Here is a 13,971-nt window from a genome sequence, read left to right on the forward strand (position 1 = left end):
CATTTCGGAGCAACATAAAGTAAAGAAGAAGGCTTCTTTCTATTAATATCTGCTTTTGTGAGTTATAAGGAGTGATATGAAGTAAAAATAAGGCTCAGTGGTCTCAATATCTGCATTTGTGAGTTATAAGGAATGATATAAAGTAAAAATAAGGCTTATTTATATCAATATCTTCATTTGTGAGTTATAAGGAGTGATATGAAGTAAAAATAAGGCTCAGTGGTCTCAATATCTGCATTTGTGACTTATAAGGAGCGATATAAAGTAAAGAAGAAGGCTTCTTTTTATCAATATCTGCATTTGTGAGTTATAAGGAGCAACCTGAAGTAAAGAAGGCGGCTTATTTGTCTCATTACCTGCATTTTGGAGCGACAGAAAGTAAAGAAGAAGACTGAGTTGTAGACTTATCCGCATTTCCCCCCGGGTTTTCAGCCCCGGCGGTCATTTCCCCCTCGGGTGGTCTGTACCCGACCCGGGGGACGCGGCTGCTGAGCGGCCGTTAACCCCCACCCGGAACTGACCTCCCGCCGCGGCGCCGGGTCCTCCGGGCGCTTCCCAGGCTGCCCCGCGCGCGGCGGCGCTCTGGCCGCCCGTCTTGTCGCCGCCAGGCGGAGGCGGAGGGAGGCGGAGGCGCTGCGCGAGCCGAGCAGGAAGGAGCCGCCGCCGCCGCCGAACTTTCCCTCAGGCCCCGCCATGCCCGGCGCCGCGGCCCGCGGACCCTGAGCGCCGCCCCTTCTCCGCGCCCGCCGGTAAGCAGCGGGGGAGGCCGCGGGCCGGGGCCTGTCACCCCCCGCGCCGCGGCCCGGCCCGGCCCGGCCCGGCCCGGCCCGACTCGACTCTCCTCGGAGCCGCGGGCGAGGAGGCCGCGGGCGGGCGGGGCTGCAGGCCTTGCCGGCTGACAGCCGCACACGGACGGACTGACTGACGGACGGACGGACAAAGGGCGGGCGGGCGGGCGGCCCCGCTATTGTCCGGGCCGCGCCCCTGTCAAACTTGGGCGCCCGCCTCGGGGCTCGGGGGTTGTCCCCCCTACACACACACCAACTCCGCGCAGGGCCCGGGGCTGCGAGTTGAAGGAAGGGGGACGAGTTGCCTCCCGGCCCCATCTCTCCCATTTGTTTTTTTGGGGGGTGTTTTGTTTTTGTTTTTTACAGATTTTATTTCTCGATTTATTTTTTTTTTGCAGAAGCCTCCTGCCTCGGGGGTTCGTGTCGTGGCATTTAGAAACGGACGGCACTCGGCCGGCCCCCGCCCCCCCGCCCAAGGCCTGCGGGTATTTTTATCAATTGATTTCTTTTTTTCACCCTTCTGTGCCGGCCGAGCCCAGCCCTCGGCAGGTGGGGAGGGAAGGAGGAGGATGGGCATCTTCCCGCTCCGTAGCCCAGAATCGGAGAGGAGGTCAGATGAGAGGCACTTATGCGTCGTTATGGCCTCAGGGGGGAAAAAAAAATTGGGGGAAAGGTTTTATATCCCAGAAAAGCCATGAGAGCGCTGCGGGGGACACCTGTCAGTGGTGCCGGCCCTGGGAATCTGTGCAGGAGCCCAGCAGTGTTGGGGCCCTGGGCAAGAGAGTCATTTGGGCCCTTTAGAGGCTGAATTCTGACGCCCTATAAGCACACTGGACATTTGTTGCAAAATTTTGGGGCCCCCTGAAGTGCGGGGCTGCCCGGTTTGCCTTCCCCTAAGGCTGCCGCTGCACGAAAGCTGTGGGCCCAGCATCCAAAATGCCAATGGTTTCCTAGCAGAGATGAACAGTAATATTCATCGGTAATGAGGGTGTGGGGGACATTATAAAATTAACTCCTCAGAGTCAGGCTCCTCCCTTCTCTGAAACATCCTTCACGTGGACTTTATTAGGAAGAGCCTGTTTACTTATTTAAAAAATAAATAAATTCAAAGCCTATTTATTTACCGAGTTTCTAAAAGCACTTTCCTCCCAGTTGTTTCTGGGCACGTGTGCCAGTTCTAAAATACACCCTGAAAAAACGCACCCAGTTAGCTAACCGGTGTCGCTGAATGGAACGAAAATAGAGGCTGGTCTTCTACATTTAGGTATTAAATATAGCATGCAAATTTTCTGCCCTTAGCCCCTCGGACAAAAGCATGAGACAACAGGTGTATATATCATCTTTATTTTTGGAGTTATTGGTTTTGATTGCTTCATTACTACATTTCATTTTAATACATTTCATTTATTACATTTCATTTTAATCTCTACCCATTGCATATATAGGCCCTGATCCTGCAAATAGGTTTATGTTTATTTTCATGGAAAAAGTCTAATATAATGAATACTGAGATTGTTAAGTTATGAATGTCTAAGCCGTTGCTGAGGGAGCCCAATGACTGTAATCTGTATTGGAAAAATATTGGGAAGAAAAGCAATTCCTGTAGAAGGCAAAAAGTTGTGTTGTGGGCCAAATCGTGAAAATAAATAGAATGAGCTTTTAAGTCAAAATACTGAAGTGATGCTTTTCAGACACTTTCACTCTGCAGGCGGTAGTGTGTCTAAGTATACTTACATATGTGGTCCATGGCACTTTATTCTAGAAAAAAAATTGTAGTCTTAATCTATCTGTATAGAAAAATGCTACCTCCAATTTTGGAACTGCTGTTTGGCCAAAAATTTTCATGATGCATTAAGGCAGTGTTATGGACATGCTTTATCCAAGTAAAATATTATGCCTGCACAAGCAAAAGAATGTCGCTTATATTCCAGGTGGTGGCTGCCCATGATCCAGGCACCACAGATTTGATGAGGTAAATTTGGAAATGATGAAGTCCTGGATTCAGTTGTCAGCTTTTTGTGTCAAGTCAGTTTAAAAAGAAAAAAAAACAACAACAAACTCTAAAAGCCAAGTTTTAGGGATGAAAGGTTGGCCCTCATCACTTTTACAGTGGGGAGGGAAAAACATGGTAGAATCAACAGTTTGTTTCTACTTGAAATCTCATTTGTTTCTTTGTAATCTTCCCCCCTCCTGTCTTCCCCCCCATGAAGAATATGAAGCGTGCTGTTGCTCCATTCTAAACATCACCAGTTGACCCATTAGACAGTGCCTTTTTGGAGTAGCTTGCAAAACTGAAACCATAACTCTAGTTCATGTTAGGAAAAAATGTTTTCAAGTAGATTAGACTTTATTTAGTTTTGGTTAAGTATTGTAAAAAACAAAACAAAAACCCATATCCTGGTCCTAATATTATGAACAATGTTTTTGTGTAATTATAATGAGAATTGATGACAAGTTGTCCATCTGGTTTTAAATACTATCCTGTAGTGGTTGCTAGTTGTGTGTAATGTGATTGTCCTGAAGGACCTGAAAGTGAAACTGCCTTGTCTCTTTTCATTGTCCAGAGTGAAGTGCTAAAATTAAATGAGCAGGGCAAGAGTTGAAAATTACATTAAATTTAAAAGAATGCTATCAGTTGAAATAACCTAAGTTGTTGGTAACATAAGAATGGCAATGCTTTCTTTAAAATATATATTTTTAATTTGACTGGCCTTTTAGTAATAGCTGCCCTCTCAAATTGCCACACATTAATAAGAACATAGAGCACAAGGCCCTTAACTTGCAATCTGATCTGCATAGCTGGATGCGTATGCCCCAGTAAAGGCCCACTGAAGTCATCAGGGCTTCTCGTGGGCATAGGGATCTGCCCACTTGGATCAGATTGCAGGATTGGGGCCCAAGCTGATAAATGCATGATCCATGTTAGCAGGTGAATTTTCTCCTGACCAGATTGTGCTGGGCTGATAACACTTCTTTAAGTACAGAGAATCATGAGGTATTTCTTGACAATTGGTAGAAAATGTTCTCGTATAGCTTGGCATACATACGTACCCTTGAACTAGTATGGGGTATCCATGTGCAGATTACCTGATGTCTGTGAAGAGCAGAAATGTAACTGTTGGCAGGACATAGGATGTCAGCAAGGTTCAGACCATTAGTAATGTAGGAGTCTGTAACAGGTACAAACTCTTGAGCGGGCACTCTCTCTTATAAGAGACTTTTTCACAGTATTTATTTTCAGTTACATAGATTATGTCCGTTACTTTATTTCAGTATTTTCAGCAAAGTTAAAAACACAATCCCATCTGTTTAGCTCATTGATACTATATATACATTCTAAATAGACGCTTATTTTTTTAAGGGTTTTCATCTTCACATCTGAAGCAGTGTCCTTTAGTACAACAGCACTGTCTTCAGCTACAGCAGCAATAACTGACACAGATTGAACCTGTTTAACTTGCACAGAATACAAACAAATGCAAAATAACACACATAAAGACTGCGATGGGATTTGTGATGAAAAATGTGACAGATAGTTGAATGCATAAGGATATTTGCATATGTCATTTGTGATTCAAATAATATATTCTAAAGAACTTCAGTCTTTTTTCTCGGGATACTTGGCAAGTGGACTTATTTTTGTCAGCAGGCCTGGGCGGAGGCTAGTGGAGCGCACAGAATGGTGAACGATCTACATATGCATGTGTATCTAATGAAACTTTCATTATTGATAGATTTTAATAACTCAACGTGTTCTATCTGCCATTTTTTAAATAACAGATAATAGTTTTGCTCCAGCCTTCCAAAAATACCTTCTTTATCATTATTATTAAATGCAGTATACATAAGTAGAAATTTATAATAATGAAAAGTATAACTTTCATCAAGTGTTTTGGAAAAATTATATGGTCAATTGCTGTTTAACACAACATCATATAGGTATTAGTCTGATTTTGCAACTGATGTTCTCAGTTTTGATTTTTGCTCTACTGACATATTAGTATTACTGTATCTGAATCTTGTCACAATTTGTACAGAAAACTTCAAGACAGTGCTGTTTGATTCCTCTTTTATGACTAGGATGACATTTTTATAAGTGCACAATTAAACAGTCTGATGATAAAATGAAATCTGTGTGGGCAGAAGATCCAACCTACAAACAGCAGAAGGATATAATTTGTGAACAGCCTATCAAGTATAAACTGTCTAGATCTCTAGCGCTGGAAAGACAAGAAGCATATAAAATGACTATCAAACAAAATAATTTTTTGCCATAACATATGATATCAATAATGCATAAAGTTGTGAGGTCTGGCTGAATAAAGTTTTTAACGTGGGAGGCTTATATACAATTTTAGAACAAAAGTGTGTAAATGGAGGCTGCATATGCATAGGGTAAACTATAACCATTTGTAAACATTGCAAGGATTACTTTAATGGTTCTGTAATAATATCCTGTATCATCTGTATTAAGTTTTTACTACTGTTGTTCCCCAGAATAGGATAGAGAAGTTGTCAGATGGAAGAGTTTATAGTGGCAGTCATGATTGGATAATGTTACATTATTGAGGGGCGTGGAGTGAAGAAGATTGATACTGGCAGATTTGACATAGTTGTGTGTTCACTAACTATGTTTAAGAATAGGACAACAAACATGTTTTTGCATTATCTAAATTGCAGCTTCTAAGTGGTTGCTTTTAAGAAGACTAAATGTGTTTGTACTTTTTTTAGGTATTGAATTTGAGGTGAGAAAGTACTGGCATGATCCGCATGAATATAACTTGTTCCTATTCTTCTTAATTCTCATTTGCCATGGCCTCTCCTATCTGTCTTCTGTAGACATAAACAGGCTTATATTGGGTTTTTTTTAATGTTTGCTGGGTTATAGCCTTCATAACTTCATTTCCTAATCTGACCCATACCCCAATAAAATTATTTTGTTTTTCTCAATGTCGCTAAGCTGTCTCGCTGTCTCCTTCTGTTTCTGTCTTTTGCATTCATGGAGACCCCTGACCAAGGGTATTTATCGTTGAGTTTAGCAAACATTTAATTTAAAGTGAAACTTTTCCTACGAAGCTGTTATCGCCAAGCTAGGAGGTAACGTGAGCAAGCTGCTGGAAGAGTGATTGGGATTGATTGGCAACTTGGGAGGGGAACAGAGCAAGAAGTTTTTGCATTCTGTAGCTTTATGAAGGGTCCAGAGGCAGAGGACAGTAAAAGGACTGGAATCCTTGTTAGCATGCAGATTCTGCAGTATGGCACTTGAAGAATGTCTAGTGTTGTAAAATTAGAAAGACACATGGTAAACAAAGTGTCATAAAGAATTCAGTAAGATTCAAAGAGGGATTGGATATTTGTATGAATTGATAATTGTTAATACTTACAAAAACGATATTAGAAAAGAGTGAAAAAACCCTTGTATTTCAGGGTTTAAGCCAACCTTGAACTGTATGAGATTATAGTGAAATTTTACTAGGGAACAGGTTATGCCCATCTGCCCTTTATGGCAGGGTCAGTAGCACCTTTTTTCTGAAGCTTCCAACAGCTGTCAGGGTATGGAACTAGAGAGATTATGGATTTGGTCCTTTGTGGCAATTACTGTGGAATAATATATATCTGTGGCCACTGTTAGGGGTAGAACTGTTTTTTCTGGTGCCTTTATAGAAAATAGAGGCCTTCTCTGATGATCATCTGGATACTCCATCATGAGACTGTTTCCTGTCCCTGACCATTGCTCTCATGACTTCTAATACAGGTCACTGTTATGCTGAGAGCCTCTGACAAGTAAAATGTAGGAAGCAAATGGCAGAAGTCCAGGTTCTAGGAAGGGTCAGTTAGCACTGAGCATGTCTAAAGTCTTATGTAGTAGGTGTAGTGGATGTGAAAGGACAATAGTTATCTTTTCTGTCACTATGTTCATAAAGTTTCTTGAAAGGGAATTGCACCATGGTAGTTGGAAATGTGATGGCTCCAAGCTGTCTCTTTCTGCTGAGTTAATCTAATTTTACAGCTATTGCGAAGAAATTGTTGCTTTCTTAGTGGACATGACTGAGTAACTTCACTGTGGATGGTCAGGACTCATGGTGACAAAACGCAACATTATTTCATTGAACTTAGGCCACCATTACTAGTTTAGTTTGAGGAGTATTAGCTTTCATCCTGTGATTTGACCACATATCCCTTTTCTTTTGCAAAATCGTGTATGTGTGTGTGTGTGTGTGTATTAGGTTCATTTTCACTCTGCATTGTTAGTGTCTTCGTGTAAATGAGCAGACAGTTATTACCAGTCAAAGGTTTTTTAGCCCTTATGTGAGAAGTTGCCTACTGGTACTGGTAAGCTGGACGGTCATAATTCAGTGTGCATCTTCAGTGGGTTGGTAACAGGGAAGCTGTAGAGTAGAGGCTGTTTTTAGGGATGTTGGTTGTATATGGAGTCCAGGAGAACGTAGTGATTTTCTTCTGGACCTGTGCAAGCCAAATGGTTTTTTCTTCTTTGTATATCTTGTAATCTCATTACAATGGTTTGTCTAAATAACTTTTAATTTATTAAAGATTTGAAATTTGGAGATTTGCATTGGGGAGGAATGGATAAAATAAGATTTACATAAAAGCAGATCTGAGCCTTATTTGTGTTGCAGGGACCAGCTCCCAAATTCATGTTTTTGCAGGGTTTTTTTGGTCTAAGCTCTTTTTAGTATTAAAATCTAGGGATGGTATTCTATAGAAGTTTATTATTTCTCCAAAGAACTGAATACAGTGAAATGCATTTCTAGTTCAAATTAATTAACCTACGTGCATAATTAGTGCATTTTTTGTGGTGTGGTATCATTCAGCATGGGAGGGGGGAAGCACCTGTCAGCATAAGGAGCTCAAGTAGATATTTTGTGATGGGAGTGATGAACAATGGCCACTTCAGGGTCTTTTATTTTCAGTCTGGCTGATGGCTAGCAGTGAAAATTTGAACTTTTGCCTTCTGATGAATTTGAGTAAAGCAGCAACATCTCCAGACAACCTAGCTGAGATTGGTTTTTCCACCTTTTAGAATGAATGTGTTTTTAGTTTACTGTAAAAGCAAAGGATTTAACTTTGGGAGCATGATGGTGGTGATTTTTTACTTCCTTTAATCTCAGGGAGGATAGGAACCCTTTAATCAAGCAATTCACTGTTTGCATTCCTAAATGGAAAGGTGTTGCAAAAGCATGTTTATCTCAAGACTGTGGTGGTCGTTTCTTTCAGAGTCCTCAGGTTAATGCTAATATGACCCCTAGATTACATTATTATTTGTTATCTGATGGGCACAGTGTGCCAGACACTGTAATCGCATGTATTTTCATTCACCCATACCTGCACAGGGTAATAATTTAAGCCCTGAAAAGGATGCATTTTAAATCTTGGAAAACAAACATCATATAAAAGATGAGGGAAGGGGCTATGCAGTTTTTATCAATGTTATGTTGCATTATATACTTTAAAGCTACAGAAATGAATCTCAACTATACCTTGCTGCCAGTCCATCCAGGCTTTATTGGTTGGTCAGTTGCTTGGATGCAGTATTTGGAATTGGAGCATTGCATTTTATGTAGCCTTAGAGTGCCACTCACTAGCATTAGTACATTCAGCATGCTAGAGGATATTACTTAGTGAGTACATTACATCAGAGGTGGTTTCCTGCCTGCTTTGTAGTGCTGACTGTGGTGAGCATTAGTGTACCAGTTCTTGGCTTGGAGGTGAAGTCATTCAGGTTGTTGGTTCTGGAAGATTTCCAATTTCATGCAGATGTTTGCCATTAATTATTAGCTTCTAAATTCACAGAAGCAGTAGCCTTCATAATTTTGGCCTTAAAGGAGGTATACATAGAGACAGGCCTTGTTTTTGGGTTAGTTCAAGGGTGTATGTTACTATAGCCTGAAACTAAATTAGTGAAGATGGGCATCAGGTGCTAGCATCACTGAAGCCAAAGCCACAAGTTTAAGTTGTCCTTCCGTAGGAAATTGAATGATCCAGAGAGCTGTTGGATCACTCCTGTTATTGGTTAGTAGAACATTGTAATGATGTTCTTATTTACAAAGGTGAAATAGCTTCTAAAATACTTCTCTCCCTTTTGAATCACCCTTTGGCTTTCCTGATTTAGTAATAAGCTTAAGCATTAAAACATTTTGTAGAAACCTGGGATACTGATGAAAGTTTAACCTACTTGGAGCCTGTGGTGGAGGTCAACAGGTTTGACTTCCTTTAAAGTTCTCACAGCTCTAAGATTATGGTAGAACTAGTTTGGGTTGTTGGTGGTTGAATATAGTAGTATGCCTCTGAACTATAATGTATTCAGTAGTTATTTACTCCAACTCTTTTTCCTCATTCTTTGAAAGAAAGCTCAGTCAAATTAGAGAAGATCTCTTCCAACTGTGGCATCGGTGTCTAAGCAAGACTCTGTCCTGACTGAATTTCAGAATCCAGGATTGGAATGGTTCTCAGTGGATTTGGTGTGACCACAAGTATAACAGACCTCTGTTCTGTCTGGCTGTCAGTGATCAGCTTATGGTTACTAAATAACAGTGACTCCCTAAGTTTATAGGGTTCTGCTTTTGTATAAGTGCATTAAGGTTTGGTTGCTAACTACCAAAGTAGAAGTCAGGGTGAAAAACATGTCCATGTTGGCAGAGATTTGGAAAATATTTTTGAGAAGGCCTTGAATTTGTCTGCTCTATTTGCACCAGCCTCAGGGAAGTGGAGCTGACTTTTTAAAAACTTTTCTTTCAGTCTGTTTTCCAGCTGTCTTGTTCTATGGACTTATTCTGACTAACATGGTGGATATCTAGCAGTCCTTGCTGATAATGTTAGGTACTGTCAGAAGTCACTGTTATGTTTGATAGTGTGGGCTTGCTGTTCTTACACAGCAGGAAGAGTCTAAGTACTTACCAACATCATGTTTAGAAACTGTTGCTTGAATTTCGCTTCCACATCCTGTGGGATTATTGGAGAGGAACATTTATTTTTCATTTTATTTTTATTTAATATACTGTAGGTGCATGGTGCTGAAAAGATGCATTTCCATTTCTTGAGCTGGTTGAATTTTCCTGTGGGCTGGCTGCTTTGTGTCCAGGTAAATAGTCCATCTGAGAAGAGTGCATAATTAAGGGTTGGATGCAATCTTGTGGCAGGCTTAAATAAGAGAATATATTACATGCAGATGCAGCCAAATGAAAACTTCTTGTTGACAATTTATAATCTGTCTCCCAAAACTTTATTTTTTGGATGAGACACAAGACTTAACCTCATCCTATATGAGGTTGACATAATGCTTGTGAGCCATAATAAACATTTACAAAAAAATAGTGTCTGGAATATTCCAGTGGGTAGAAGGTAAAATTGTTACTCATAAAAATGGTTTAGAATTTGCATTGTGCTTGCTCTAATAGTCCCCTTTGTGAAAATACTTCCCAGCAGTTAAAAGCAGGTTCAGAAATAGAGCCTTTGCTCTTTAATACCAACTTCATTATTTGTGTGTTTGTCGTCTTTGGGTGTTGTATGATTGTTAGCTTCCTCCTAAAAAGGTTTTGAGTAATGTGGAAATTGGAAAAGGTGCAGAATGTAGTTTCTCATTTAATGAGGGATATTAACTAGAATCCCTAAAAGGTACGTACAAGGCTTATGTTGAGGCGTATGGGTTGGGGTTAGAAACTTTTTTTTTTTTTTATCGCTATAGTGCCCTTTTAGGTATTTTCTTACTGTCTTGTGTTGGTTTGAACTTTTTACATTTTTTTTGCCTGTCTGTATAGATGGGTCTCTCAGAAAACAGAAAAGCTAAAATAATGTGTGCACAAGCAAGTTAAAAAAACTCAATATTAGGTAGCAAACTAAAACAGTCAAAAGTCAGGAAGTGCCAGAATTAAGATTACTGATATACCTTATGATATAGTCTTGAAATTCATGATCATATGCTGAATTCTTATCAGGAGCCCTGCCTCATTCAACACACAGGGTGGATGTCATGCAGTGAGCAGCTATTCAGTATTTTGCTTTTTTCCCTTGTTTCAGTGTGTGCCCTTATGCCTTATTTACTGTACACTATGCAGACCCTTTAATTTCCTAATGGGCTTGTCTGTGGTGCTCATCATGAGAGTATGTGAATGCTTCACATATATTTATAATGCTTAGTTCTTACATAATTCTTCTGATTAGTAGATCTGAAAAGTTTTCCAAAGGAGGTCAGTATCATTATTTCCATGTTGCAGAAAAAGAAACAAAAGCGCAGAAGGGGGAAGTGATTTTACTAAGGTCATACAGCATGTCAGTGGAAGAATCAACTCTCTGAATCCTTAGTTCTATGCCTTATCCACAAGATTTTTCATATTTCTCAGGTGTGGTTGGTGCTGAGAAACCCTTCTAGATCTCAAGTCTATTTTTACAGATGATGGTCATGTTGGGGCTCCTGGCAGTTCACGGTTATTACTCCATTCCTTTTGGCTTGTTGGGTTTCCAGCTGAACTGGCTGCTTCAAACTGCTTACAGGTACATTTAGCTGATCAGTAGCTAGCTCTCAAGAGGCCAGAACTCGGTTGTCTGCCATCTTGCAAATATTTCATAGGTGACAAGACTTAGGCCTACTTTCTTCTCTTATGTATGACATCCCATATGAGCTGTACATTCACTATAGTAAAAAAGCAGCATGAAGTGGCTAGTTCACTCCTGATGTTTTGGACTTTGAAGGTACTAGCAAGTATTTTCCAACACCCTGGTGAGATCAAGAGGATAGCAGTGTCTCAATTTGAGATGCTTAGTATCTGATTTTCTTTTCAGTGTACCTTGCATTATATAGCTATTTATATGTCAAAACACAACTCCTCTCGACTTTAGTTGCAGCTGTGGTTGATCAGATTTGGTAGGAATCAGAGGTAAGGGTCTTAAGTCAGGCATCCAGAAAATGAGTAAAACGCAATTGATAACCACCTGTGAAAAGTTTCCTTTAAGTGACTTGCCTGGTATCACACCTGTTCTCCAGAGCAGCATTCAGCTGCTTTGTCAACGAGACTGTCCTCCTTCTTTGCCTTTATTCACTCGTATCTTTTCATCTATACACCAAATGTAATTACTATCTTGAACAACAGACTAAGGAGTCTGTTATCTATATAACCCTCCCTAGAGCAGGTACATCCTGTATAATGGAGCAGATAGGTTCCTGTTGAAAAAACAGCATGTTGTCCTGGAATTAAGGACTGTATTGTAATACACATACACAAGGAGTCTGATGTAAGGTACTAGGGGTCATCATAATGTTGGGATTCCCAAACTTTTGAGTACTTGCTTGTGCAACCTAAGTAGTGTTCTTTTGAGATACTTTGTGTGTATTTTCAAAGGTTTTTAAATAAGCAAACTGGAAAAAGCAGCTTAGATCACTGGACATACATGGAATGAAGCACTTTGCCAGTGGTTTCACAGCTACTTCCTGACAGCAGAGGAACAGTGCAATTCAGAAATTTGGGGTTGTACTCCAGCTCTGGAAGAATGTACTTGAATGGCTCAACTCTTATGATTGAGAAGCAAGACTTTTGTGACTTTTTTTTTTTTTAAGTGACCCAACTGTATAGGTGGAAGAGATGTTGGATGAGTTTTTGAACTATACAGTTAGTTTGATAAAAGATATCACAAAAATACCCTTACCTCTCTCAGTTTTCCAGGACTATGATGGCTAAAACGCTGTAGCCCCCCCTATGCCTTCCAACCTGCCCTAGTTCTATTTATTTCTTGCCTGTGTCTTAATATCCCAGACCCAGTGTCATTCTTTTTAGTTCCAATCACCATTCCCCAGGCTTCTGATCCTAGTAATTACTTGCCTAGCAGTTCATTTCTTGTCTAGTAGCCATTCCTCTTTCCTGCTTATCCTCTAGCTCCTGGTTCTCAGTCTGTTTATCTAGCCAGTCCCCTCTACCTACCACTCTCTGGTTCCTCATCAGTTCCATTTTTACCTTGTGGCCTTCCTTCTGCCATGTAGCTGATTCTCAGCCTTAATTTCTGTGTCTTGTCAGTTGTAGTCTCATTCTGGTTCCTCCTTTGACCTTGGTGTTTGAGATCTTTTTTTGCTCCTGATTTGTAATCCAGCCTGGTTTTGCAGTCCATTTCCCTTCAGTCTTCTGCAGCCTCCAACTCCAGTTTCTGCCTTCTATGTACTTTTTCCCAGTCGCCTCTCCTGGCGTCCTACCAGCTGTCTTGTCTTCTTTTCAGCACTTCTCCTCCATGATGCCTTGGTCCTGTGGGGAAGACAGCGAGGGTGCAGATGAAACAGTTTTTCTGCTTTCAATTCAGTTGCTTGGACCCAGCACCGACTACAAGCAGCCCAAAGATGCATTTGCAGTGAGATTCCCTCTCAGGCCTGAGCTGCAGCGTGCCCAGCACAAGCAGAATCTTTGGGAAAGGTAGATGCTAAACTCAAAGATGTTCCTGAATGTGCAAGAACTGAATACTTTTAGAGTCATTTTGGCCTTATCTATGTAGATTTTCACAAGGATATACCTAAGAATTCCTCTAGCACCACGTACCTTCTCTGCCAAATATAATTTTCCTTCTTCAAAGCACAGGAGTTATAGAGCATTGCAAAGTAACGATTACCTAAATTTACTTTGAGACAGATGCCAAACATCGAGAATTTCAGTTCAGATGATTCACAGGAAGATTTTCTGCCACAAATTTAATGTCTGGACAGGTATACCTGTCTACCAGCTTCCCTCCCTTCCCCGCAAAAGGGAGAGGGTAAGAGTGCCTTGCTCCCTGACAGCCTGCCCAGCAGTGAGCTGTCTGGGAGTGCTTCCCCCCTGTCTGGTCCAGGCTGATCTGGAAAGACCAGTCTAGGGCCCCTTGCTGTGCCACCAGGGCTGGTAGAGCATCAGCTCTTGCCTGTGCTCTGACAGGTCCAGGAAGAAGCCCAGCCCCTGCAGCTAGAATACCAGCAAAAACCAGTGTTCTGAACATGGGCCCTGAGAACAGCCCTGCTTCCCATGGGGTGGAGTGGGGGGGTGGGGGAGGATGCATTGAGCAGAGCTGCCTCCAGCCTACAGGAAGCCTGGGAGTAGCTGTGCTTGGGTGGCAAGGGTGAGGAAGCTCCCTTGGAAGCAGGGGCTGATACTGTCTTTGGTCAATCAGCTATTGCTATAGCTAGGAACAGCTGATCAGGCAAGCCCACAGGTAAAGT

General features: G+C 41.3%; 1 protein-coding gene across 5 annotated transcripts in view; it reads left to right on the top strand.

Annotated features, from left to right (window-relative positions):
- Positions 1-605: 605 nt before the first annotated feature.
- ZNF148 (zinc finger protein 148) overlaps positions 606-13,971 on the top strand; it is a 46,791-nt gene continuing 33,425 nt past the window's right edge. For 2 of the 5 annotated variants that reach the window (XM_019480479.2, XM_059727453.1), the window contains exons 1-2: positions 606-749; positions 1,187-1,273. Coding sequence is in view for 1 of the 5 variants with exons in the window: in XM_019480478.2 (XP_019336023.2) it covers positions 12,948-13,198 (251 nt within the window). In the remaining 4 variants the exon portion in view is untranslated. Of the gene's footprint in view, positions 750-1,186; positions 1,274-11,948; positions 13,199-13,971 lie in introns of those variants that run through there. The other 3 variants (XM_014599498.3, XM_019480480.2, XM_019480478.2) reach the window with 2 other exon arrangements.

The sequence above is a fragment of the Alligator mississippiensis genome, chromosome 4, assembly GCF_030867095.1.
Source record: "Alligator mississippiensis isolate rAllMis1 chromosome 4, rAllMis1, whole genome shotgun sequence".
Classification (NCBI taxonomy): Eukaryota; Metazoa; Chordata; order Crocodylia; family Alligatoridae; genus Alligator; species Alligator mississippiensis.